The 25883-nt window shown below is 41.9% G+C and overlaps 1 protein-coding gene and 1 long non-coding RNA gene across 7 annotated transcripts in view; one reads left to right on the top strand and one right to left on the bottom strand.

Annotated features, from left to right (window-relative positions):
• Positions 1 to 19691, top strand: part of LOC147758243 (uncharacterized) — a 32697-nt gene extending 13006 nt beyond the window's left edge. The window contains exons 1-4 of one of the 6 annotated variants that reach the window (XM_086977628.1): positions 106 to 388; positions 2683 to 2732; positions 12369 to 19074; positions 19527 to 19691. In XM_086977628.1, the coding sequence (XP_086833754.1) occupies positions 320 to 388; positions 2683 to 2732; positions 12369 to 12582 (333 nt within the window). In that variant the 5' untranslated portion in view covers positions 106 to 319 and the 3' untranslated portion in view covers positions 12583 to 19074; positions 19527 to 19691. Of the gene's footprint in view, positions 1 to 105; positions 389 to 2682; positions 2733 to 3127; positions 3935 to 12368; positions 19148 to 19526 lie in introns of those variants that run through there. The other 5 variants (XR_015319258.1, XR_015319260.1, XR_015319259.1 and 2 more) reach the window with 5 other exon arrangements.
• Positions 4579 to 25241, bottom strand: LOC147758242 (uncharacterized). The gene is made up of 2 exons (XR_015319263.1): positions 22630 to 25241; positions 4579 to 4855 (listed from the first exon to the last, which is right to left on the bottom strand). It is a non-coding gene; the product is annotated as an uncharacterized LOC147758242 (long non-coding RNA).
• Between the last annotated feature and the right edge of the window lie 642 nt (positions 25242 to 25883).

Below are 25883 nucleotides of genomic sequence, written 5' to 3'. Positions count from 1 at the left end.
TATCCGCTTTTTTGACGCCCTCAACTCTGTTCAGCCCTGCTCACAGCCAACGCAGGAAACACAGGTCTGTTGTTCGTGCTTTCGTTGCAGCGACTCATTCAGACGGATGGATAACTACGGCTACAACGACCAGAAAAAATGCGTCCATAAAATACAGAGACTCGAGCTAATAGACAGCGGGAGGAATACGCTTCTCTCTAGCTGTTACATATATATACACATATATGTACATATCTATGGATCGAGGAAGAATGCGAGAAACAGCTAACGTACGCAGTTCGACATTTCAACACCTAGAAAAATACGTAAAGGGGCAAAAATGAGCATTTTACGGGAGCAGTCTTATTCTTCACAAAGTCGTCACAGACAGCAGGCGTTGAGTAGAGAGGTAAGACGATCGGCAAAATGATTCATTCATGAGCTCGTCATTTGTCGGCTACGTCGTCTACGGGCTAGCGATGTTGCGGGATCGCTCGCAATTTATTTGGCTGACAAGTTGAATTGTCTAGTTGAAAAAAGCCACTTAAATAGCTCGTGAGCCTTTCAACTACCACTGCCACTGCTGCAGTATCTTCTATCCTATTAGTTGAAATTATAACGTTTTTTTTTATATATAGATATAGTTTTATCTATTAACTTTTGGCCGTTATATTATAATTTTATACGTAAATATTTATTAATTTATCCATTGTTGATCCCTCGAATGACATTACAAAGTACCTAAATGTCCGTTACACAACTATATTGTATCTCCGTGAAAAATAGCCCTGTGAAAGACAAATAGCTCTATATCATCATGTTAAATTACGGCATTATTTTCGAATGACTAATGATTTGTCTGTGTATTTTTTTTATCTCTAAATACCATTCGAAGGTGTATTGTCTATCTTCTATGAGTTAGTGATGTTTTCGTTGTACAGTGAATCGAAGTTCAAACTCGAGAAAATCGAATGTTTCTGGTAACCGAAAAAGAGTGTACTTTATTCCATTGATTTCCGAGGTTAGAAAACTGACAACGAGGTCTGGGGACTCTCATGTCACGTGAGGTGTGGATTTTGCGCTTTTTTAGGCTTTCTTTTTTCTAGGCGGTTTTCGAAAATAAAAGAGTAAGACTTTTAATAAAAGAGTAAAATTTTTTTTCCTGCAGTAAACTTCTTCTCAGTTTGATTGATACTGCGTTTCTTGTTAGGAACCTTTTTATTTATGTACCACCTCTCCAATAATTTATTGTCAGTCTAATTTCTAATAGACATTGCGCTAATTCGGAGTATTTTTTGAAAATTCTCACGTATCCCTATGGGCAACGATTTTCGTTGCCTATTTAACGCTAATGCAATATATTTCAGCACTACAGTTTAACCTGTTCCGCCCATAAAACTATTGCGATAAATGTAGATAGATGTAATCCTTCCTCAAAGCAACGTTTTTATTACCTTTCAGTTTTTATGAACATTAAAGTAATTGGGTTACAATACACTGAAATACATAATTAATAGAAATGTATGAATAGATATGTACGGTCAGATTGTTAGACGAAGTAACTTGTAGTTATTGCAAGAACTTCGGCTTCTATCGCTCATGGATCCCCCTATCCAAGGTGATTAAACGTATTGCTACAACGAAATGGCCGACGGGTTACAATGCCAACAGGGAAGTATTATTCAGTCTATCTATTGGTGTTGTATGTGGCAACAACAATGCTATCCATATTTTGCCTCTGGCCCTATAATTTAAGTTGCATACCACGTTCAATTCAAGCGCAGCTAGTTTCGTTGTCTCAGTAAGTAACAGCTAGGGGGAATAATTAAGTTACCTGTTGAGTATCTCTAAGCGCCATGTGTCAATTCAGTGATAACGATTCAATTTACTAAAACTGAATTATTATCACTTTTGCTATAATAATAATAATAATAATAATAATAATAAGAAGGAGAAATAGAGCCAGCTCACCAAGGTCCAAAAAAAAGTCTCGCAAACTTATATCTTCAACTAAATACCACCTAACTCTAGAGAATGAGCAAATACGAAAAGAAGCAGAGTAAGTAGCGACAAGGTTTCTCTCTCTCTTTAGGGTTGGCACGTGTCATTGTTATATAATAAAGAAAGCAGTTGTGAACGGGTAAAGTTGAACTGTAACATCTTAACGACGGTAGCCGGTGCGTTACGCTGTTGACAAACGTACGGCGTTAAACAACGTAACTTGCCTAAATCTACGGAACATTACAAACAACAAAAAATCAATTTTTCAATATCCGTGGTCGCGGACGTAGAGATTGGTTAATACTTGGTCAAACTGATTTTTCGTCTTTAAGTTGAAAATTTCTGAAGGTCGAAAAAAAAAAAAAAAAAGTTTTTTTTTAGTAAAATCGAATTTAAGTAAAAACGAACCGACAAGCAGGCAGCAAGCGTCAGAAGCAGCTGAGATAAGAATGAGAAAAAACTTATACTTTATTCAAGTATAGCAGAATAATAATCGAAAGTTACTTCAAAATAGTTCAAAGCAAAACTGGTGCCGCCTGAAAAGGGGCCATCAGTTAACACAGTTATAAAAAATCTGTTAAAAAACGGAATAAGGTTGCTTGTTGTATCGGTGTACCCTGTTATTTCGATTTGGTTTGTAACTTTTATAGGCGGACGAATTAGCAATGCTAACGATTCAAATTGATAATGTTCTGATTTAAGGTGCTTATCAGTTATCGGCAAGATAGGGTTCGTCAGCGTCCACTACAATCGTAAGTTATGTGTAAAGATGCACTTTCTATTGCTCTGGAGATTGAACTTGATTATTATAGGAACCTCTTATTCCGTACTCTTTCTTTATAAAGTACCAAAAAAACTAAAACTGTCGGTAGTAGTAGTAGTAGTTCGATTATTTATTTGCCCAGTAAAAAGGTAAAGCTTCTTCGAAATGAGCTTTGTACAAGAATTGTACCCTATATTAATAATTAATACCCCATCGAACGGAAAAACGTTTTTGCAATTTTTTGGCCTATTGGTCATTTTTTTTTGGGTTTTTTTTTTTAGAGGTAGAAACGGGAAACGAAATAACTTCACCATTTCCTTTAATATTTACAGAATTATGTTTGTTTAGCGCTTCAGCTAATAGTAATAATAGGCCGGCGTTTAATTAGCCATTTTTGTATTTTTGGGAAACTTTGCCCTGCTTACCTATTTACTGCTGCTACATGACTACTGCTGGCCATATCCAGACAAGGATTTTCAATGAACGTCCCCCCATTGCTTTTCACTTCGGTTAGAGGCCACCAAATGGCTGGTCAACTCCGAATTTTTTCCGAGCTTTTTCATGTCTCAAGTACTCTATTTAATTTGGTGATTTAATGACGGAAACTGTTCCACCTTTCGCTTACGACGCAAGCTCTACGTTCGATGGCGTTAATGTATGCTATGCATCATCGGTATAGTTCGGGGCTTTTTTTTTGCCTGGTTATGTAACGACGCGAAAAGCAATAATCAAATGATTGTATACGTTCTGTTAAATCGATACATACCCATGTAAATATACTCACCTCAGACATCTCTCACTGGCCGTGTCAAGGATGCTCTAAATTTCAATTACGTTCAATTAAAGAAATACACGTTGCCGCTAGGCATGAACATAAAAGATCTAGTTCAAGTGTGTCATAAAGATTTTGTCTTTATCGACGGCAATACAGTAGCGCAGTGGCCATAGATAGGACGATAAGCCCAAGCCCGACCAAGCTATTGGTCGAAAGCGGCATTATTTGAATTAGCCCGCCGTTAAATTACCGTTAAAGCTGTCGTGTGCTGAGGCCATCAGTCCTTCTGCAATTCCAGCGCACTGACTGAGCGCGATGTGTATAGAATATATGGACTAAAAAAAGTGTTGAAACGCAGACCCGATCAAAATTGTCATCCGATTAAGTACGGTACATGAGTAGTTATTCTTCAATAGGTTGGTTGGTTCGTTCGTTATTTAGAGTTTGAGTGAATCTATTTGATTTTGCCTTAGCTTAGATGTGTTCGTTTTTGTTAAGTAACGCTGCACTGCGTGGAGAATCGAGAAATTCCTAATTGATATATGATTAAAAGAGCGCGTCGATCAGTTTTTGCTCTATTAGTGACTGAAATTATGTTCTCTATTGCAATGGATACTCAAAGCTTGTTGCAAATCGTTGTACCTTATAGGCTGTGTTCACGAAAAAAGGCTTGCAACATTTGTTTGACATCACTAAAACAAGTTGTTAACGAATAGCCATTTTTTGCTTCTTACGCATTCATTTATAGAAACGTCCCTTTATAAAGAGTCTTTTTAGAAATCATCATGATCAGCTTTTTCAGAATTAAATATGACCGTTGTCACGTCCGAGCGGGCTATATATCGTATATAGCGTTCATATATCTTTCTAGCAGATTACTATAAAACGTGGTGGAAAATATTTGTCATCATTAACTGAAATGCCACATTGTAAAACGAACTCGAGCAATTCGGACGTTTGACAAATGTCAGTTATTTCCCCATTTATAATTCATTCATACCAGCTCTGCAGCTTAGGTTCTATGACTAACGAGTATTAGTGTAATGTAACACACACGTGATACACAAAAGTCACAATATAGGATCATTTATTAGAGATCCTAAAAGTTGGACTACTGTTGAAGAGACTTCATTGACCGCAACTTTGAAACGTGTGCCACACATACAAAGGGGCAGCGAAGACGTTGGGTGGGGCCTACCACAGCTGCCGCTCAAACAAGCAGGTAACGTTGTCGCGCGCTTGATTCATAGGGGCGGTCATCTTCTCCAATACAAGACGTCGTTTAGCTATTTGACGGAATCGTGGGTCATCGTTTTTGCCGGGTGTCCCTATATTCGCTGAAAGAATTTGTGGCAACAGTTTCCACTGTAAATCGCTATTCAGTAAATATTTACAACGTATTTCACGTCGGCCAAACATTTATTAACATTAAAACATTTCCGAGACGACGCAAGACGATATGTCAAAATGAGGAATTGCTGCTTTTTATATCTGGAGCTGCCTCTTCTGTCTGAAAGTGTTCAAGGTAAATAGGCGTAAATTTTATCTTACCTACGCTTCTACACACTCTCTTGTGAACTGAGTTAACTAGGGCAGAATGCTTGATACACATATTTAAGTATAGTATTACAATAGTCCACAGCACGTACACTTCGTGATTCTCCAAAAAAGAACTTTGCCTTCAATAGAATTAATACGAAGACGGCAAAAGTGCCACAAGCCGAGCGTTACTTCCCCGCACTTGTCATATCTCAGAGCCGATCAGAATTTCGTCAAGATGCTCTTCCCAATAAATGACCATTCAATAAAATAATTATTCAATCAAGTAATGACAATCACAGATTGTTCCGACTAATGTTACATTAATCTGTTCTATATCGTTGGATACGATGCGCGATTTTTCGTTCGTTTGATTAATTGCTGTTGTTCGCAGACCCTCTGTGGGCGTGTGTTTGATACTTGACAGAAGGTTAGTACAATGCGATACGCAGAAAGTACCGTTGTGTATCGTATTTTTACTATAGTCGATACGGTTTTTTTATTTCTAGAGCTAGACCCATTCACTGGCGATATGCCCGTTCGCTATATTTTCTCCTTTATCAACATAAATTATATTTACTTAGAATATTATATGACCGGTGGACCTCGAGCGGCGAGCATTAAACGAATGTCAAACAACGTAACGACACTATCCTAATTTTTTTTTCGTCATTAAATATAACAATTCTGCTTTTATCGAAAAACTTTGCTTAACCTAGTTATGGTACCCACCGCATTAAACAAAGCAGATGTTCAGAAATACCATTCATTATAGAAACACTACTGTCCCACTGGTGAAACAATAGCAACTCCAACCTGCAATAAGCTAGAAATTTCTTTGACATCTGATAAAAGAGACTGCCTAGTTAAGGTGACAGGCTGTGCGTTCAGACCAGATTATAGATAGCAATGAGTCCTTGATTCAGGTGCCCGGACGGCCTAATCATCACAGTCAGTCAAATGTGCTCGATTTGACGAACTTTCTGATTGCCGTGAAAGAGTTACTTATGGTATCGGGATACGGTAATTGTCGTTAACGGTAAGCAGACTAAAGACCCCGGTGCCACACGATTGCCACCATCGCCGTCAACACCCCTCCGACGATAAATAAAAGGAGAATAAGCGTTTTGTGCTCTGCTGCATTGAGTGAAGACGACAACGATTTAAACAGTGAAAATTATAATAGAATTTGATTCACGAACCTTTTGCATCGGTTGTTGGAGCGAAAATCCAGTTCTGAGTGTTCGTCCGACCCAAAACAGTAAATCTTACTCGTTTGACGACGAGAACACTTTTACAACAGTAATCTACATCAGTGAACAACTGCGTCAGCAGCGGTAACAATTAAGCAGCTTCTTGTATTGAAACTTAAGAAAAGCTAAGTTACTACTATAAATCAGTGGAACTTTTCGCGAGTTTGCCGTTCCTAAAATTCACCTAACCAAAAAGACCTAAGTTAAGATAAAACGAAAGTTGACCTCTACACACTGTCCCCATTCCCCCTTTTAACCCCAAGAATGCACTATTGCAATTGGTTACTGATGCTGTCATTTGAACTTGTAACTACTATTACATAGCTAGGCCAAAAGTTGACGTTCCTAATCGAATAGGGAAGACAGAAAAAGCCATCGCTTCTACTTTCGAACAACACGTGACTGTAACTCGTAGAGAGAGTTACTGATTTTTGTGCAGCGACTAAACATCGTCCAACGATAATGAGCCGCAGTCGGCTACGACGGTGATGACGTTGGCTGTTTCTGACGCGGCTCTTCGTATCAAGGGAACGCATCGCAAAGTAGCACAATATGCCTAAAATGCGCACGTATCTGTATGCGCGCACGGGTCCGTGCCTCAGTTAACATAAATGCTGACATAGTAAAGTGATCCGCGAGCAAAACGATGACGAATAGTAGAGAACATATATCCGTCGGATTTTTTAACGACAAACGATATAAAAAGCACTTCAGATTTTGTTACGGACTTCGATTCAGTGTTTTTCTCCCTTTAACACTACCGGGCAATATATACGTTATACGGAGCTGTCTGCGTGAACCTTGGCTCCTTGGAGTCTGCATGATATGGCAAACGGCTCTATGAGCATCGTTGCTACTGCTCTCCCGGTACGATACAGTAGCTGCGCGGCTGAATAAACGCTAACATCTATAGATATATAGGTTATTTTTCTGGTTATCAAACTGCATAGCGCGCCCATTTAAAGGCTAGCCGAACGAACAATGTTTATCTGCACTATTTTTACAGCTCGAAGTGTTGCCTCTTATTTAGCTAAGTCAAATTCATAGTATTTTTATAGAATATGCTAAATTTACTCAAGTTAATTACTGATTACGGTGCCAATTTGAACCGAATATCAAGATGTCATCTCTAGGCAATCTCGGAATATTTCGAAAAAGGCCGAAGAGTAACCCACATTAGATATGCATGTACGTTCCTATGATGCTAGACATTTTATATTATACTAGTTTTGTACAAATGGCGAACTTTATTTATAAGAGAATCGATTTTGCGCTTACGCGCTGCACTACCGCATTCATATTAGCGATAGTGTTATTCTTGCGTACAAACTCAAAGAAGACGTAGTAATCATTTTTGTATTTAGCTTACTTTGTTTCCAGACTCAACGAGCGCGTGTATCCAACGGTAACTGAGCAGTGAAGAATAGAATAAAATGATTCAATAAATCTGCACTAGGCCGTCTATCTAGGACAAACTGTGAATAGCCTATTGCAAATCAGTGTAAACTGTATCATCTTCTACATCTATTCATCCTCCAACTCAGACAAACAGTAACACAGTCATCGCACTGAGAAGACAGGAGGAATGGTTCTTGCTAATGCCCGGGCTTTTCCTTCGAATAAATCGCGAAAGATAAAGAACCTGCAATAACCGATTTCCGAGCAAAAAAATGTAGACACTGTTCAAAATACAAATTCAATATTGCTTTTTTATCGTTACCGATAAAATTTATCGGAAAACTTAGAATCAGCGGAAAAACCATCGCGGGGTAGAACGTGAAACACCGTCAATGCTCGGTTCGAGCTACGCTAGAAGTTTAACTAAGCTAACTAGTAACACCTGCAGAAAAGCACAAACGCACTTCTTAGATGAAGGCTACAATGTCAGCGATAATCACAGGGCACTGCTTCTGAATAAGTTGTTCATTGCCGCACCTACTTTGTTATGTTCCTCATCTTATTTATACAACCGATCTCTGTTATCTTCACCCGTAAAATTTATTACGATTATCGACTATATCAATACAGTTGTCAATATTTAGCTATATCGCGTACATCAAGATGTGTCCAGTAAACGGAAAGATTACCATTTACTTGACAATCGAAGTAGAGACACGTACTTTTCTTGCTGGACACGGGTACGCTCGTGCCCGTCCGTATGCAACCCGTCTGTCAACTGCCACTACTACTGGCCAAAATGTTTGCACGTTTATATACAGCGTCACCGAGATTCTTCTGGCTTCCTCAGTCGGTCGTCTATAAATGACGCGTCCTTAATGCTGCTTCCGTTTAGGCCATCGGTGCCGTATTATGTGTATATGTGCACGTCACAATGGTTGTCGTCCCGCCACGGACAACAGCTCGTCCAAGTTCGAAAGCTAACGATTCATATTGGAGCTTCTTATTGGAGTGCATTATAGTGTTGCTGGCCCACAATATTGATTACAATATGTCTGAATGTTTTATGTACGTATGAACGGGCCAGGTTAATGCACGTGGGCGAAAGGCTCAACTAGAAAATTAGGGTCTTTTCATGTTTTGTTTCTTTTTTAATCCTTATCAATGATATCTTCGTCTGTCACATCGTGCCGTACGATAATATGACAAACTAGAACTACCAATACGATACTTCCCGTTTATCATATTGCCACTGTTTGACTTGGTGTGCAGCTAACATGTACGCAAATATTATACAAATACATGCGCTGTTAATAATGTATGTCTATTGTAGATATTCTAAAATAGGCCCTACGATACGCTATGTGTCCATCTTGTGGAGGAGTGAGTGCTACACGAAATGACGCACTTGTCTTCGTTTAAGTTCTGAGACCTAGCGTCACACTAAAAGGCCACGTAGTACTTCCGCTAACGTATCTGCATTTTAATAGTCGCAGCTCATATTGTAAAATTGCCAGACGAATTTTCCTCTCTAAGCAAAAAAAAACTATGGGTTTTTTGGGCTAGCGAAGACCGATGCCGATTCGGAACCCTTTCTTTCATACACTGACACGCCATAGCAAAAAGCCTCCAGGCGAAATAGCAGAAACAGAGATTGTAGGATCTTGATATTTTCCTTATGAGACATAATGTTACGAAAAATATCGTAAGGTACTGAATTTATATGTGGCTGTGAACACGTGGGGCAAGTGGTAAACCCTTGGCAAAGTTGCAAATACTTTCATAGGGAGGAGTTTCATGGTTCGGGACATTAGCGAAAACGAAATAGTTACCACATTCTAAGCGGGAGGTTGATTGTCGGCTATTAGTAGTATTATAGAAAAGACCATCTTTTTTAGGCTCCGTTGTGTAGAGAGACGGGCCTGGTCGCATTGCCGTCTCATCGCTGACTACATACTATTCTCATTCAGACTAATGATGAATAATGTGTCATAACTATACGCTTTCCAGTGCGGCGGTATTTGTTGGCTCCAGTAACAACATAATAGTGCCACAATGCAGAACGATAAAATACAATAAATACAGTATTTACTATTAGAGCGGCAACTATGCATGCTTTCTGTGAAGATATACTCCACGTATGTGCTGCATTGTACCTCTATACCATACCCTTTAGTTCTATACAAAAGAGGCCGAGAACGAGAAAGTGATTCAGATCTTATTTTAATGCGCGATCTGTGCTACGTACGTATGTGGCACGTAGGTCGGGTGTGTGGCATAGGCGCTATCTCAAATAGAAATTCGGCACAGATGTACTATCAATGTCTAGTTGCAATAGGTCAACTATCCTAAGCCGTTATTCCTCAACACGATGGCGCACCTCTGGGCCTGTATTTCATATTCTGTGACCAAACACGTGACAAATCGTAGCCTGATACGATATTATGGCAAACTTAGCGTGCACAGGAGATTGTCCATCGCTTTTGCATGATTCGATGGGCCCGCCACACGTGACTCACCTTTACATACCGTGTAAAAATATTCCATTCAGGCAGACAGAGATTATACGGCTTTCAGATATAATAGGCGGTCGGACGTCTTGTGGTTCATCAGCTTGCTTGCGGTGCGTTTATCATCGAATAGTTTTATGATGACAAATTACTTTGCCCGTAACGGCTTTGTGATAGCAAGCCATCACAAACCATCACGATGACTAAACGACAGCAAAAACAATAATAACGCAAAGCTTAAAATAACGTAATACCGCCATAACCTATTCTCTAATTTGGCCCCTCCCTAAGCCGCCCACCACGCCTGTACGCTCATATATACATATATGTAGGTTCATATGCGTTCATACAGGCCACACATAGGCAGAAGCAGTTGCGTTTCTGTCTGTATGTGTGTGTGTGTGTGTGTGTGTGTGTGTGTGTCTGTCGACACGCTTGTTGTTAGTAACAAGTATGTGGTGCAGTGCAATAAAAGCAATGGCCATAACAAGAACGGCGACAAAAATACAGCATAGCGGCGGATATCAGAAACAGACACAGTTCGCTTCCAACTGCTGGCCTCTATTTCCCTTTTACATGGACGCGAACATTTGCAAATCAGTGACAAATACCCTCAATGGAGTTCACACCGCACATACACTAGCCCTTTGATTCTATTTTGACGTCGACGGCATGCTGCAACACTTCTATCATCGTTACCTCTACTGGCATGACCAGAGTTGCCCTTACCACAAGTTCTTACGCTATTGTTATTATTATGTTTCTTTCTATTCTTTTAGGCAGATTGATTTCCAACCCTGCCGGCTGTTGTTGTTTCTCCTGTTGCTTGTCATGTCAAGATGAGGCTCACTACAAACCAGACGTTAGTCAGTGGGTTAATCAGACATCTGACCGATAGTGTCGGGCGGCTGTGTAGAACTGCGTTATGTACTTAATATATGGTATGACGGCTCCTCTGTAGCACGGCTGATACCGCACATATTACGGCTCGTGCAGTTTTTTCATTCAACGCGATTCAGTCATAGCATGCGCGTACGCTTGCACGTATTTATTTACGTATATAAGAACGAAAGGGAACGATAAAAGTTGTACTAAAGAGATATCACAGGTGTTCTTCGCCCATTCGTGCCCTGGTGTAATGTTCGCTTCATAGCGACATTGCACCATAAGGGACGCGGGTGTGCGACTCGAAAAATATCTCATATCGGGGGCGGTAGCGGGTGTTCGCAAGGGCACTCGAAACTTTATTAGCCTGAAAGAACTAGAGTAAGTGAAGTTATCCGAAGCTCGTAGCGGGAAACTCATTCATTCGAAAAAGCGACTGGAAGAACGAACAGATATGGTGGCAAAAGTGCGCCCTGTTTCAACATTTGCCTGGAAGATGTTGTTTTCAATGGGTCTTATTATATAATGCATGAAAGTGATAGAATGAATGCAATATCGTTTTCTTGTCGTCCGCTCCTAGTCTTCGGAATCGTGCTGTTCAGATATACAATACCGGGATCAACAATGTCCAGGCGTAGCGGTACGCTATGCCATAGATGAAAAGACATTGCGGTGCAGTGTGTAAAAGCTACACTAACCGTTCGTTATCCAATGTCATCACATTACCTTGCCTTCCCCTATGCAGTTTTTCTCCCTCTACAATATATGTGTTATTGTTATGTATGCGTGTGGATGCATGTAAGTACATACGTCATTTCTGTCGTACAATGCTAAAGATTTCCCTTCATGATTTCTATCGCTATTCGATTCACAGCTTAACATTCATATACACACACACTCACTCGCTCCTCTTATTATACTAAAGATTGACTGGTATTGTGATTCGAGCTATGGCAGCCGGTGCAATCGTCATCGAAGGGAACAGAAAAAAGATCATCTTTAATGTTTTTGTTGGAAACAGAGACAATTTTTCGTAGCGCAAGCTTTGTCGCTGGCCACCATCACAAATGAAGCAGTGCAACACTGTCACTATTACTCCTATTCATCTGGGCCGAGCCCCCGTACATATGCACACTACGATTTACGTCGATCGACACAAATGTGTACATCTGTGCAGAAAACAGTCACAGACACGAGACAATAAAGGCTATAGGCAGGACTACATACAACAATATAAAGGCATTTGTATTCCTTTTATCTTTTAGAGATCCCGCTGTCTGGCCGTCGATCTATAGCACCGCTCCGAAATCAGCCACAGTTGCAGCAACAAGATCAGCGATGGGGCCGGGGGCCGGTAACGACGGCGACAGCGTCAGACAGGCCAGAAAGGGTCGGACACTGGTCAGAACAAAGCTGCTTATTGTTATAGTTATTTCTGCTGCTGCTACTGCCGACGACGACGACAACAGCAGCGTTTAAGATGTCGACGAAGAGGCGTTGTCAGATAAATCGACAAATACGGTCAATTCTATATGTGTTTGTTACGCATAGTTCCATACGTGATACTGGCAGATACAAAAGTGTTGCACATACAGGTGACAATAGAGTAGCTGTTGAAGTTGATGCTTGTTACCGGCGACGGTAATAATCGACACGGCGATAGAAAAGTTGACGAGGAGTTATAGAAACTGATTACTTATAGCAACAAACTTTTTCTGCGTTCGACTTGCAAGATCATTTTTTAATCTTCGGTAACCGCAGTTCCTTTCACGTATGAATTATCTATCATATACGTGCCTAGCTTACACGTGGAGCTTACAATAGGGTTCTAACAGTCGGTAGGTTACCTATTTGCGACTTGATTGTACGCATTACATTTTGTCGATCAGGCTGCTATCCAGGTTCAGCAGTATTAGGTTGCATAGTGAAGGAATAAAAGAAAAGGAAGATGCTGTCAGTTTTCATTGAGCTCGAATGACTAACTACTATGGGGTGATATAGGTATACGTCTATTGAGATATTGTTGAACAGGTTGTCCTAACCACGTTAGGTACAATGGCGCTATGGCAACAAATCATCATCCTTTATAAATCGTGCCAACTAGAAAATAATATCAGACTAACACTGTAACCGCGACAGTAATGGAAGCGCGACATACGTTTAGCTTCTAAAAGCTGAAAAAGTCGGTACGAAATGTTGGCGGGCCGTCAGCCTTTTGCGGACATGTAGGACAGACGTTTGAGCCTGAAGCGTTCAGGCAAGAAGTCCTTTGCACCTTTGTTCGGTATCTGGTTTAGTGCAGTGGTGAGTTCCCGATCTTATTTTAAGTTTGACAATACATAGGCCTTGCAGTATCATAACATTGCGTTTACGGAACCGCATGTAACAGAATTGACTATAACAAAATGAATGGGCCGAATTTTATTGGACACTTCAGACAACAGGCAGTATATATAGTGGCTATGAGAATGGACGCACCCTATTATCTAAGCATCATATCTATAGTTGGAGATGTATAAGCGTTTTTAATAGCACAGAGCCTTTGCACAGTATAAATATCTTGGCAAATGTAGTCCAAGGACGTATTACAGGTTCGGTGGTACCTTTCGACAGGAATACTTGAAAAGTAGTCCAATCAATTGCTAGTAACATGAACAATTTACAGAGCATCAAGCGAGCACCATGCGTATGCAAGCATATCGTATACATTGTTTACTCTCTGTTTATTTACCAAATTGCGATACATCGAGCTTTTGAGACCTGTTAATTTTAGGTACTAACTAATATGATCTATTACATGATTCGATACGATCAACGACCTTCAACATTGTCGAATACTGTGACAAGAGCACGTCAACGTATTTACTAAGTAAACATTCTGCTTGCATTTATCTTGAAGCTTACGTAAATAGTAAGTTATCAAAGTGAGCCACGTAGAAATCGACGTCTTCCTGTACTGTAGTCTAATTAAACCCATCCGTACGCATCTCGTTACCATACTCAGCACCAGTCTTTGTCTCTAGAAAACATTTATGTAATTGAACGTAACGCTAAAAGAAACCTACGGGAGAGAGAAAAAATCATTAGATCGTTGGTTTTCCTACGGGAAAACCAACGATCTAATGATTGAACATATTTTAAACGATTTTCGCCAGTAATCTAGTTTCTATAGGCGGGATGGTTCGTAATTAGTTGTGGTTTGCTTTACCTCTCTTTCTGTTTAATCGGTGGCCGATAGAGTTCTATTTACCAATCGCCGACCCCGGCTCAGCGGAAGCTGATTCGTCTTCTTGGCACGCTCAATCTTGATAACATTCAAGATAACAGCAAACTGCGTAAGAGACACATGCTTAGCTGTTGACGTGCGTCTAGCCCTGTTTCACAACGACGATAGTGATCGCGATGACCATAATCACTAGGCAGAGATCAACGTCGGACGAACGGTAATGAATGGAAAAGCGCGACACTCGTTCATCATAAAGATTTAAGAAATCTTCCCGCAGATACGCGTTTCAGCATACTTCGGACATACAATATACGTCTACTATGTCGTGGTGTAAATACATGCGAAAGCTGTGAATTCACTGAATAAACTCGACCGTCACATCCTGACGATGACGTGTTCGTTGGAATAGCGTTCATTGACTTTATCGTTTTCGTGGCCCGATGAGTGGCTTCCACGCCCAAGTGCTTGTTGCCCCCCCCGCCAGCCGTCAGAAACGTAAAAGGGGGACGAGTTCGAAGGATGCGCAGCTTCGCAAGCGTTACATATTCATCATATTATGGGTGTATCAGTAGCAAGAGAACGTTGATTGCACACGTACGATGGCTGCCATAATGGTTGGCGGGTGGTTTTTTTCACGCACAGATGATTTTCGAAGAAGTATTCCGCCGTTGTTTCAAACGTTCATCTGTGGACATTTAAGTGAAGTGCTCACTCACTTAAACATATTGTAGTGATGAAAATAATACTAGATAATGACAATCTGTACTTTGGCGGTAGGCTTCTCTTCGTCGCGCGTACAGGAAGTGCAACCGCCTGGGGTGTATTTAGGATCTGTTGTCATAGTGGCGATTATAGTTATATGTCTGATATCGTACTAGCGTCAAGAGTCGAATTAGCGATGACAGCTGTTGATTTGATCAGGTTCTGTTCGCTTGAGGACGACATATTGTTAGATAATGACCAAAATCGCACAATTTTACCAATGGATAACGATCTCTAAGGAACCGGCACGTTGCTAGTGGCATTGCTCATGCAGTTTTTGAAAACTGCTACTTACAAACAGAACCGTTTGTATGGTATTACATGGACAGAAAAAAAAAAGGACCAGAAGTTGTCGAAAGTTGCGAAAGGCCGTCATTGTTCACGAGTGTGCCATAAAGAGAGGGTGTACTGCTTACAGGCCGATTACAGTCTCAAGTTATAGTTTGGTGGCAGAAGGTAATTAGCCAGACATAGCTACTTTGGAATTAAGTTGAAATTATCATCGCCGTTAGGTTTTAATGATGTCCCTTTGATGAATACTGAGTGCTTTCTATGTTCCAAATCAGATTCATTTCTATTCATGACTCTAGCTTAGATAGATATAGTTATTGTTCGCTGAAGTTCAAAGGCTGTCTATTATAGTTTCGCTCTTGCTTTCCTGTCGTTTTGAACCGGCCATAGTTTTTTTTTGCCATTCAACCAACTTAACCCACTTCCTTCCGTGCTGCTTTATTTTATACCGATGCTAATTATACAAGAAGTTTGGCTTGTTTTGTAGCCTGTGATTTTTTGTTCATAGTAATTCTATGCTACCAGCACAATCTAGACATTTGCTAAATCAATTGTTGATGAATGGTATTCTAGTCGAAATTTAACAAGTTACCAGACCACTAAAGGCCACCTTCAAGCTATACCGGTTCCAGAAGAAAGCGCCGTGATGACGATGATGATCTGTGGGGGGCTTTCCACTACGGGGTCAACCATCCCCTGATCAACCCCTCCCTTCACGTTTTTGCAAGACAAAATGCCAAACGAACGAGAGAAGTAGTTTGCTAAATCATTGTCACTATCAACAGCATGGCCCCGTCCCGCTCTGCGTACCCGCCTGTGATTTTGGGCAGTGCCACTAAACTGGATGAATAACTTAATGTATTTTTATTATTGTCTTGTATATTGTGTAGTTGCGATATGTAGCGTTAAGGTAAAACTAGTAGTACATTTGATTGGTGGTATTCTTGCATTATAGAAAGCGGCACGACATCAGATTCTTCCTGCCCTTCCTTTTGACCTTATGACTTTCTGTGCGCGATTTTAAACTATCATCAGCAGTGGAAGCAGCGTCAGAAGCAGCACGAGCTGATGGCGATGGCGACAGCAGCCACCGTCTCTACCTGTCTATTTCAATGACAAGCTAATGCGGTCGGTGATTGATTCGTTGAATGTTTTCCCTCGCTTCCCAGTTCATTATTTCCCTTCTGTTTCTTCTGTGTATGCTTGCCTTTCACGGGCCGCCCGCAGACTGCTCACGTTCTGCAGTACAACCTCGACTTTGTTCTGTTTACACCCGTGCGAAGGCAGCAGTGGCGACAACTATGACCGCCATTACCGCGACTATGACGACAATAACCGCTACGAGCATCCAGCACGCTATGGTTATGAAGGGAGTGTAAGCCTGTCAGAAGCGGACGCGGCTAACAATAGCCTCTCCTGCTTGTGCCAACTGTGTTGCCAGGATGTTCCTACTTTTGTTGTTGTTGTTGTTACTGCTTTTGCTAATGACGGTGCTTTATTAAGCGGCGCTAGACGGCCGTTCCTGTATTGTTCGACGTCATGCCGTCCAAGGAGCCTAACGACGAGGCCACAGAAACATTGCTTACGACTTTTTGATGAGGAAACGTGGATGGGCTCCCAAAGCGGCGCCCAAAGGTAGACTTAGCTAGAGTGACCCGATGAAAGAAACGAAGCACAATTGGGTGTCTGTCGTGCGAGATTGTTGTTCCTAGCTGCCCGGTAGTAGTTGGATGCGTTTCCTGTTAATTCAGCCCAACCGACGAGTAGATCGGCCCAGCGGAATGTAATAAGACAAAGCTGTACTCTTTTTGCGTTGTGCATGCCCTTGACAGGAAAAACCGCTTTCACGTTCGGCGTTTGGGGATAGCTGTTTGTCGTTGAGATGACAAACGTCTAGGTAGTCAAGGAAATCCTACTGCGGCCCTAGCCGGTGAGGATTTTTTACTATCGTGCCATTCCTGCCAGATGCCGACATTGCCGATATGATGCGCCAGTGGTGTAACGGAACATACTAACGAGCGTCTGAGCTGGTCATCGATCTGACCAAACTGATACTCTGCAACGATCAAATCTTTTTTCTGTCACCTAGCCTACTACCATAACCAATATCCATCTCTCGGAACGATTGCCGTTGTTTACACGGCACTGACTACATTTTTACTTAAGCATAGCGACACGCTTGCTAATGCTCGAAAAAAGAAAGAAACAATCATGAAGTTTCCATAGGGAACTGGTATTTGAGAGGAACAGCATCCAGTAGTAGTAGTAGTAGTATGTAGTACATATTTTTTGCATGAGGGTCCAATACTGCTGTGTCTCAATATTATTGTTCGCAACTCAACCGTATCAACGACATTACTCTACCTATTGTTGGTTCGTTTGGAGCTACTGAAATGTGCTGAGGTAGTCCTTTCGATTCCAGGGAACACAATGATATTCCGAGTGTAAGCACAGACTTGGCTATTGACCGCGTGCGGCGTCGACTACCTGCCTTGCACCATCGTTCGCGTCACGGCCGCTATCCGCCTCATTATTCCCCTATAGACAATGCCGCTATGCAATCTAGTGTAGCATACAATAAGCGGATATCTACCACACGTTAATATCTGTGTCCGGCACAAAACACTGGACACAATCTGTAGCGTTTTCTGTGAAGACGCTTCTCGCTAGTGAGGTCTATCTAACTAGGTATGGGTTAGAAATTGTTTGGTTGCCTTTGTCATAGGCCACTTTTCGTACAATGTGAGTATCGTTGATATTCTCCCCTTGATCGTGTCTAAAGATTCAGCATTGCCTCGAGTTTTATCAGGCGATACTTAATTTCAATAGATAATTTGTCAATTTCTAGAAAATTAAATCAGTAATGATGGCCGTTACTTAGGTGTAGAGATTACTTGAGATCTAGGTATGTTATACTTAAATATAATGAATTACTGATCATCGTATGTTAATTAGGAACAATTCTAAAGTTTCTAATAAATTCTAATGCTTTTTTTCCACTATTGTGCGTAATTTGTTGGGGGATACTTGCAACTGGGTTCGATATTTACCTGATAGACATTTTGGATTAAGATGATTCATCAATACGTACATAGCTTGTATCATTTTCGAAAACGTTTGTTAAGATCTTCTATATGTTAGATGTATATGCATGGTGTCGTCTATCGACAGTTGATAGCGCCCCGAACTACAAAATCGAGTAATTTGTCATAAGAGAGTGAACTTTCAAGATAGTCCGTCAGTAGTTTTGCCTACGCAGGTGACCCTATAATATGACATTACTATACAGTTTAGCGTCTGTATAGTTTTTTTTTTTCTGCTGCGTTTGTTTTACAGATCGAATCGCCTGTTTCCGTGGTCGCAGGATTGATCACATTCAAGTGACGTGGCCAGCCGATTAACGTTCGTCGTTGTATGAGCAGCATCTGGTTTGATTGTTCGACTCAGTCCGCCGTAACAATTTCGACCTTGGATTTCAATGCTAATGGGCTATAGGACTGCCGTTACCGCTATTCGAATACTTTACGGCTTTAAAAACCATGTTACCTTCCTAACATACGACTACAATACTATTCAGTCAGTGAAGCAGCGGCAGGTGTGCCAGTACGGAACGCCGCTAAGCCGATTACTGATTTCAAGTCATGCACATCGTCGTTGTTGTTAAGGGCGCAGCTTTAATGTACATACTACAGGTGGGCACAAAACACATGTATTGCCGTCGAGCGTTCTTAGCCCATTAGTCAGCTCCCGTCTGTGCTATCATCGGTAATTGTAGTTCTTGTTGTAGTCCTATATTTTCAAAGAATCTACTAAAATTCTCGTCTTCGCCAGAACAATGATTGAAAATTCCAGAAATCGACGTCAGGCGTGTTTGAAATGACCTGAGTTAGTTGAGTGATCGCCACTTTATTGGGTAGTCGAAACGAAGTTCTCGATGGTTCTAGCTGGCACACATTAATAAAATACTGTCGAAAAACGCAAGGGCATAAAGCGGGCAGGAGGTAACATTTGAATGGCGACGCTGACACTGGGTACATCCCCCCCCCCCCCCCCCCCCGTGCTATATGGGGCCAAAAATGCTCTGACAGTGTTTTCCTTAACGGCAATATTCCAGATTCGTTTTCTGCGTTCATTGCGTTTTCAGATCAACTTCTGGGCCACTGCTAAGATCAACGAATTTAGCCAAATCCGTTTTAGTGTTGTCCAGATCTTCCCTATCCAGAACGAAGATGAGTGAGTTTTGAGATTTTATTAATTTGTACTCTTGAATACGTTACGGCAACGATTCCCATTAAGCTTTTCCATCGTAACGAAGATGTCTGCACAGGTTCAGGAGAGACTGAAGAGCTTACACCTTTACTATTTTATTTATACTGTCTACCATTATATTAGCATGAGATACCTGAAGCCTTAATCAGGCCATGTTTTGCCGGATACAAAAATGCCCTGCGTTTAGGATTACAGCAGACATAACCTTTGGTACGAAATGCTAGCCATTTCTAATGTCTCTACCTCTGTGCTAGAAAAAACCTAGAGCTTCCTCAACTGTGAATTTGCTAATTTTGGAAATAGATGGCTCTTAGTCATAAGGTCACACAGCCGTCAGTATTCGCTCAGCTGAAACAACGACCTCTTCTTACAACGCTGCCATTTGTACGCGCATATTCCATGACAAACTCGTCTCCTAATCTTCATATAATAGGGGGAACATGTGACTCTGCAGAGGGTCGTCGTGTTGACTCTGCCTCCAGAGTTACCATGCCAGGAGCTCGCGCAGTTGATTCTGTGCGCCCTTACTTCAGGATAATAATGTATGCGCGTGCATTGACTGAACACCGTGGCACGTGGATCAGACCCGCATTCACTACTGTGCTACTAGATAGAAGAAAAAGGTATAATAATAGATCGAAAAAGCAGGGCAAATGTTCTGAAGCTACTGTTGCATCGTGGAAACAATACTGTTACAGTTACCTCGATGTTAAACGTTATTGCATATATCATGGTAACGACATATCAGAATAGGATGTGGTAAGCGGAAAGAGATGAGCTGAAGTGCTTTGATAGGGGGCACCGACGGATCAACAGTGATTCATTCCACATTCGAAGCTGTGTGCGGTTCACTGACGGTGCTGCGGCCTGTTCTGCCGCAGGCGTGCTATGCTCTATTCGCCTCGATGAACTCTCGCGCCCACGAGTTCATTTCTCTAGCCGGACTCGTGGACCCCTCAGCTGTGGAGCAGCCGTAGAAGGAGCAGCGGCGTTCGAGAATGAGCACCAGAGTGAGGGAGATCAACTTTCCGATATTCAACATTTACTTGTTATTAGAATCACATGAATAGATACTTTGGTTTATCTTAGGAAGGACGACATCGATTCAGCATGCTTTACTATTACGCTGAAGCGATGCGCTAGAACGTGACGCACTCGTCGAGGTACTAATTGTCGCTAATGTTGCCGTTATTACTATTATCGTTATTGCAGGTAGCAAGAATGTACGAAGCATTTGAACTCAAGTAGCAAAAGCTAACTCCAAGATCAGTAAATCAGCTAGAAACTGTTCATTCTATATCTTGTTGAAAGTTACTGGCATTAGTCTAGAAGATCTGCTTACCTATTTCATGCTAAGTTTTGTCGAAAGGGCACACGAGTCTTGGCTTGGAAATTTTACGTGGCGCTAAATGTACCACTGCGTTTCTAGTCGACCGAAAAGCAGCCAGCAGGAAATGGCTTCTCTCAAGAAACGGATTGCTCTGTCCCACCATTAAATGTCGACGGTTTACATTTCATTATGTTACATATGAAAGCAGCGGACGAACGTGCGAAGTAATAGCGTTTCGCCGTACAACTCAACTGGTCATAGCCGCTATCATATTAACTTCGAATCGTTGGAAAGTTAACAAATGTATAGGCCGTATAACTGCGTGCTTACCGTCGGAACAGTATTCTACGTGTTCAGGTGGAAAACATTCTACAGATCGGCAAAAATGGTCATTTTTTAATCTTGATTTTATATTAAATGTTCTGAGCTTTTGCTTCCCACGAAATCCGCCATGAATCGATACATCGCTTCCCTAAATGTCTCCTTCTCTCCAACTCAGCCTCGTGGCGTAGCAATAACACGTCGAAGAACGTTGACGAGCAACAAAAAACGACAACAAGGACTGAGTGAAAAAGAGGTGTATTAGCTACGATCGATAATGTTTTCCTTTTTAGACCATTCCCGTTTTATTATCTCGCCATTATTCGGTTGTAGTTAAAATTCACGTGGATCACATCGGCGGCAGTCATGACGCTTAGCAAAGAGAAGGCAAACGTTATACAGTGGGGGCCAATGGTCGTGAAGGGGCGAAATGTCTTGTGTGTTAAAAGAACTGAAAAAACAGTATGTTGTAAATGTGAGAACTGGCATCTGACGTCTCCAATATATTTGCAAATATGAGCAGCGGTACAATCAACTGATGAATCTATGCTGGTGACACAAATAGAAAGGATGATGTCCAACTAGGATCCTTTCCAAGACCCAAATCCCAACTAGCTATGTACAGTGCATTGCATACACTGTGAGGAAAATTTCGAGCACACGCACGCACGCGTCGCTGAGCTACTAGCGGCTTCTATAAGTAAAAAAGTAAGGCTGAAAAAAAAAGGACAGGGATACTGTGCGTAAGATGTCCTTACCCTCTTGAAAAAGGGCACACCTCCGCAAAGCCACACAGACAACCTTTGATATGCTACTCATTTGAGATGGGTAACTGTTTGAGCTTTGCCCTAATGACTCATAGCTTCATCCTCATCGATTTTAGAAATGTTTGCAATTTGAAGAAATCTAGCAAACCATACCTGAATTTATTTAGAGATTTCAATAACAACTGGAAAATGTTAGATGGCAGCGTCCAGAATCCAGCATCTGGACTGCTTGTTATATGTTAGTAGGGACATTTTTTGACAGGTGAACTCGTCAACCAGATACATCGCTATCTATATACTGCATGCGAATTATCTGAGTAATCGTATTGTACATACGAGTTGACAATCGTGCGTCGATGTTAGGAGCCTCAATTTAAATTACGTTATATAGTATACAGATCTCTTCAGCCCAAATGTTCTTGCTGCTCGCAGTAACCTACGAAAAACAAAAAGTCCTTGAGGATAATTCAAGCGAGCATTTTCTAAGGCAGTGATGACGTTTGGAACATCCCCCAGCGGCCCCCCAATGTATTAACCAAATAGTACAGACGAACATTTACCCTGGCATAGATAGCACAGCTCCAAAGCTTCATCCTGTCAAGGATCAAACTTGGTCAAGGAAACGAAATTCAGACATCTATGCCAGAAGTGGCAGGTGAGTTTCTTGGGCGTTGCCTCAGGGACTATTATACGTGTTCCTGTTAGTGGTATTCGAACAATCCAGTAATGCCACATCTGTCCGTGTGTCAGGGTATCGACAGTCTGTTTTGGGCACCAGCGCACATGTGGCACCGTTATCTTTTCCCTACCCTTTGCGGCCGACTCCGTCCACATGATGCGTGGCGTTACAAACGCTCATCTATACACGGACACACACATGCACATTATGTTGTTATTCACATTAGCCCCGGAGCAGTTATCCACATGTTAGAGACTATGACACTGTCAGCGGCCGGAGCGCTAAGTCTGGACGAATTCGATTTGTTGGGGCCGACTGACGACGGCCTTGCCCTTTCCATTGTGGAAAGGGTATCGCTGACTAGGCCGTGGGTTATGAGCCAGCCATGGCAAGACACAAAAGCGTGGCAACGGTGACCCGGCATATGGCTGACTGGTTCTCTGCAGGTCGCCTCCGCCTTCCGATTGAACTTTGTTTGCACTGTCACTGCTACAGCTCCTGTTGGCACATTGCAGTCAACGTAGATCCTTGGTGCAGCTCCGATGCGTCCTCCTCGCCTTTCCCTCATGCGTGAGGAGAGGGAGCGGCGAGGCCGCAGCGTTACCAGCGGCAACTGACTGGGGCGAGAAGTGTTCCTGTGTTGGCGCTGTGGTTAGAACTAGTGAGCCCCGGTGGTTGGGACAAGCTGGGCCAAGATCGCAACCAGGACCGTGATGTCCTTCCGTGTGGCAACGAATGAAAGGCGACATTGAGCGAGAGAGGTACAAGCAGCGAGAGGGATGAGTGATAGAACCGACTGATCAACTTGGTGGTTCATGCTAGCAGGGTATGAGCCCATGCCACTGGCTAGATTCATGAGAGGGTCTTGCCACGAACGGGCGAGGAGTCCTCTACAGACGGCTGTTGCGCACGCTGCTTCGGGTAGAGTCGCCCGTGCGTAGTGTCACAATGCTCCAAGAAGCTAAACAGCAACAGCAGTCAAACGGTGAGAGAGGTACGCGCTGTTGTTATGGTCAGGTCAACTATTTCTGTTTTCCCTTGCCCACAGATACTGGAGACGATACCGCTGTGCTCGAAGGAAAGAATGAAAACAATATGACCCGCAGGAAAAGCGAGACAAGTGGCTATTAGTTGATAGTTGGTTTACTGACTCCGTCGACCGGCTGACGTGTTCATTGATGAATTCGAGACGACGACGATGACCATAATATCCTTTCGCTGACATCGCCACTTTCGCCGTCGCCTGGTCTAATCGAGTTTAGAACAATAGCTGAACGCAGTAGTTCAGCTGCCTTGCGGCCTCGAACGACGAATGAAGCGGACAGACAAAGCTGCAGAACGTTCGAAAACAACGATACAGATGCAGCCTATACAAAGACGACAGACCTGATAGCAAATATTTAGCGTATAGGATAAATAAAGCCAGTTCGTGACAATCAAACGTTTCGTGAGATAGTGCTCGTCAAATAAGTTGCAGCGCGTATCAATGACTAGCCGCGGCTAGATCATAAATCACGGAAGGTGCATTCAGTCGATAAGTTCTAACGTTGTTGTTAGTGTATTTTGATGGTCCTGATTTGACGACGACTAACTGTGGCTTACGGCACACTAACGACTACCAGAGGGCGTCACTGCGGGAGGAAGCGGGGCCCTTCAAAAACGTGTTCAGATGGCCCCCTCGTGAAATCATCATTGTGCATTTAGTAACCAATAGGATATAATTAAATTAACCAACCAAATATAGAGAAAGACCAAGAAGCCAGCGTTGGGCGTCTCGCTGGAGGAACTTTAGTTACCCCAGGGTGAGTGTGACATATTTTACCATCGTCTTCGTAATCCTGCTATCGTTTAAGCCAGTTACGAAAATCGACTATTTCGATAAACGTTGTTGCTTGAAGATCCTGCCGTTCGAAATTTTGCTGTTCCCTATTGTGACCATTATATATCTATGTATTTTTCTAGGTAAATGACCAAACAGAATAAAGTCTAAAGTGGTAGATGATTATTGTTGGTAGACGTGACCAACTTACAATGAGGGAATCACTGTATCGTGACGGGCGTGGTCGAACTTTGCCATTTTGTCACGAAATCAGATTAATTGATAAATAAACAGTCATAACGTAGGAAAAACAACAATAAGATTGTTGGTCACCAGACAGCGGGAGGACAGAACCTGACGGCAACGAGTGTGTTTGATGTAGCCGGTTACCTATTTGTGATACATGCTTGTGGTAATACTAACAATTCATTTACCAGTCTATATATATATATAAATATGTAGTCTGTAGATATATACTATATATAGAGTTGCGTTACGTATGTTAAGTCAAACCGGCTAAGAAAATAGCTAATGGCTCGAGCGTTATTTTTAAATCGTTTCCCTTCCCTCCTCTTAACACGAAAAGTATGAAAGTTGAAGCGGTCTGCGGAGAATAGGGTTACTAACCACCGTTCCTCACATCGATTGGTATTGGTAAAAAAAAAAGAGTTTTAAAAAGCATCCTAACCAGACGAATCCATATAAATCAATATATTCGGAAATAATAGATGTAGTAGCCTACACGATAGAAAACGTCTCCGTATTTGCTGCTTCTCTATGATTCCATAATATTTGTCCAATCCGAAACATTATTGCTTCTCCACGCGGTACATTCCCATGCTTCTAAGCTAAATTAACTAGCGGCTAAAACGAAGCAAAGATCCGCTCTATGCAAATAAGATTCATTTGAAATCACATGCCCTAATGGACTCATGCACGATTACTTTTTTTCCGAGAAATTCAAAGCCCCGATATATTTACTTATTTCTCCAAATATTAGCGCTTATTTATTGCAAGCCGCCGGCTGCTGTAATCGTTTACTTGTAGAAGTTCTACTGAACCTCGAATGATTGAAGTGGAACAACGCTGAAAAAAATGCCGTCAGCGCTGGAGATCCCTCCGAATCTTAGGTTAGAAGATACGTCCGAGGCAATGATAAGTCTCGCTCGCTGGGTTGTGATCTTCCAAATCAGAAGCATGAGACCAAAAACGAAAAGAAACATACTTTACGCAGAGAACGGATACGCTTCTTTGTTAGGATGACAGGAAACGATCCTAGTCTGTGTCCTGACTGAAAACTACCACAACGCCGAAAC

The sequence above is a fragment of the Varroa destructor genome, unplaced genomic scaffold (genome assembly GCF_002443255.2).
Source record: "Varroa destructor unplaced genomic scaffold, Vdes_3.0 BEIS01000001.1, whole genome shotgun sequence".
Classification (NCBI taxonomy): domain Eukaryota; kingdom Metazoa; phylum Arthropoda; class Arachnida; order Mesostigmata; family Varroidae; genus Varroa; species Varroa destructor.
Note: the sequence above shows the minus strand (reverse complement) of the source record. Positions and strands in the feature narration are given on the sequence as shown.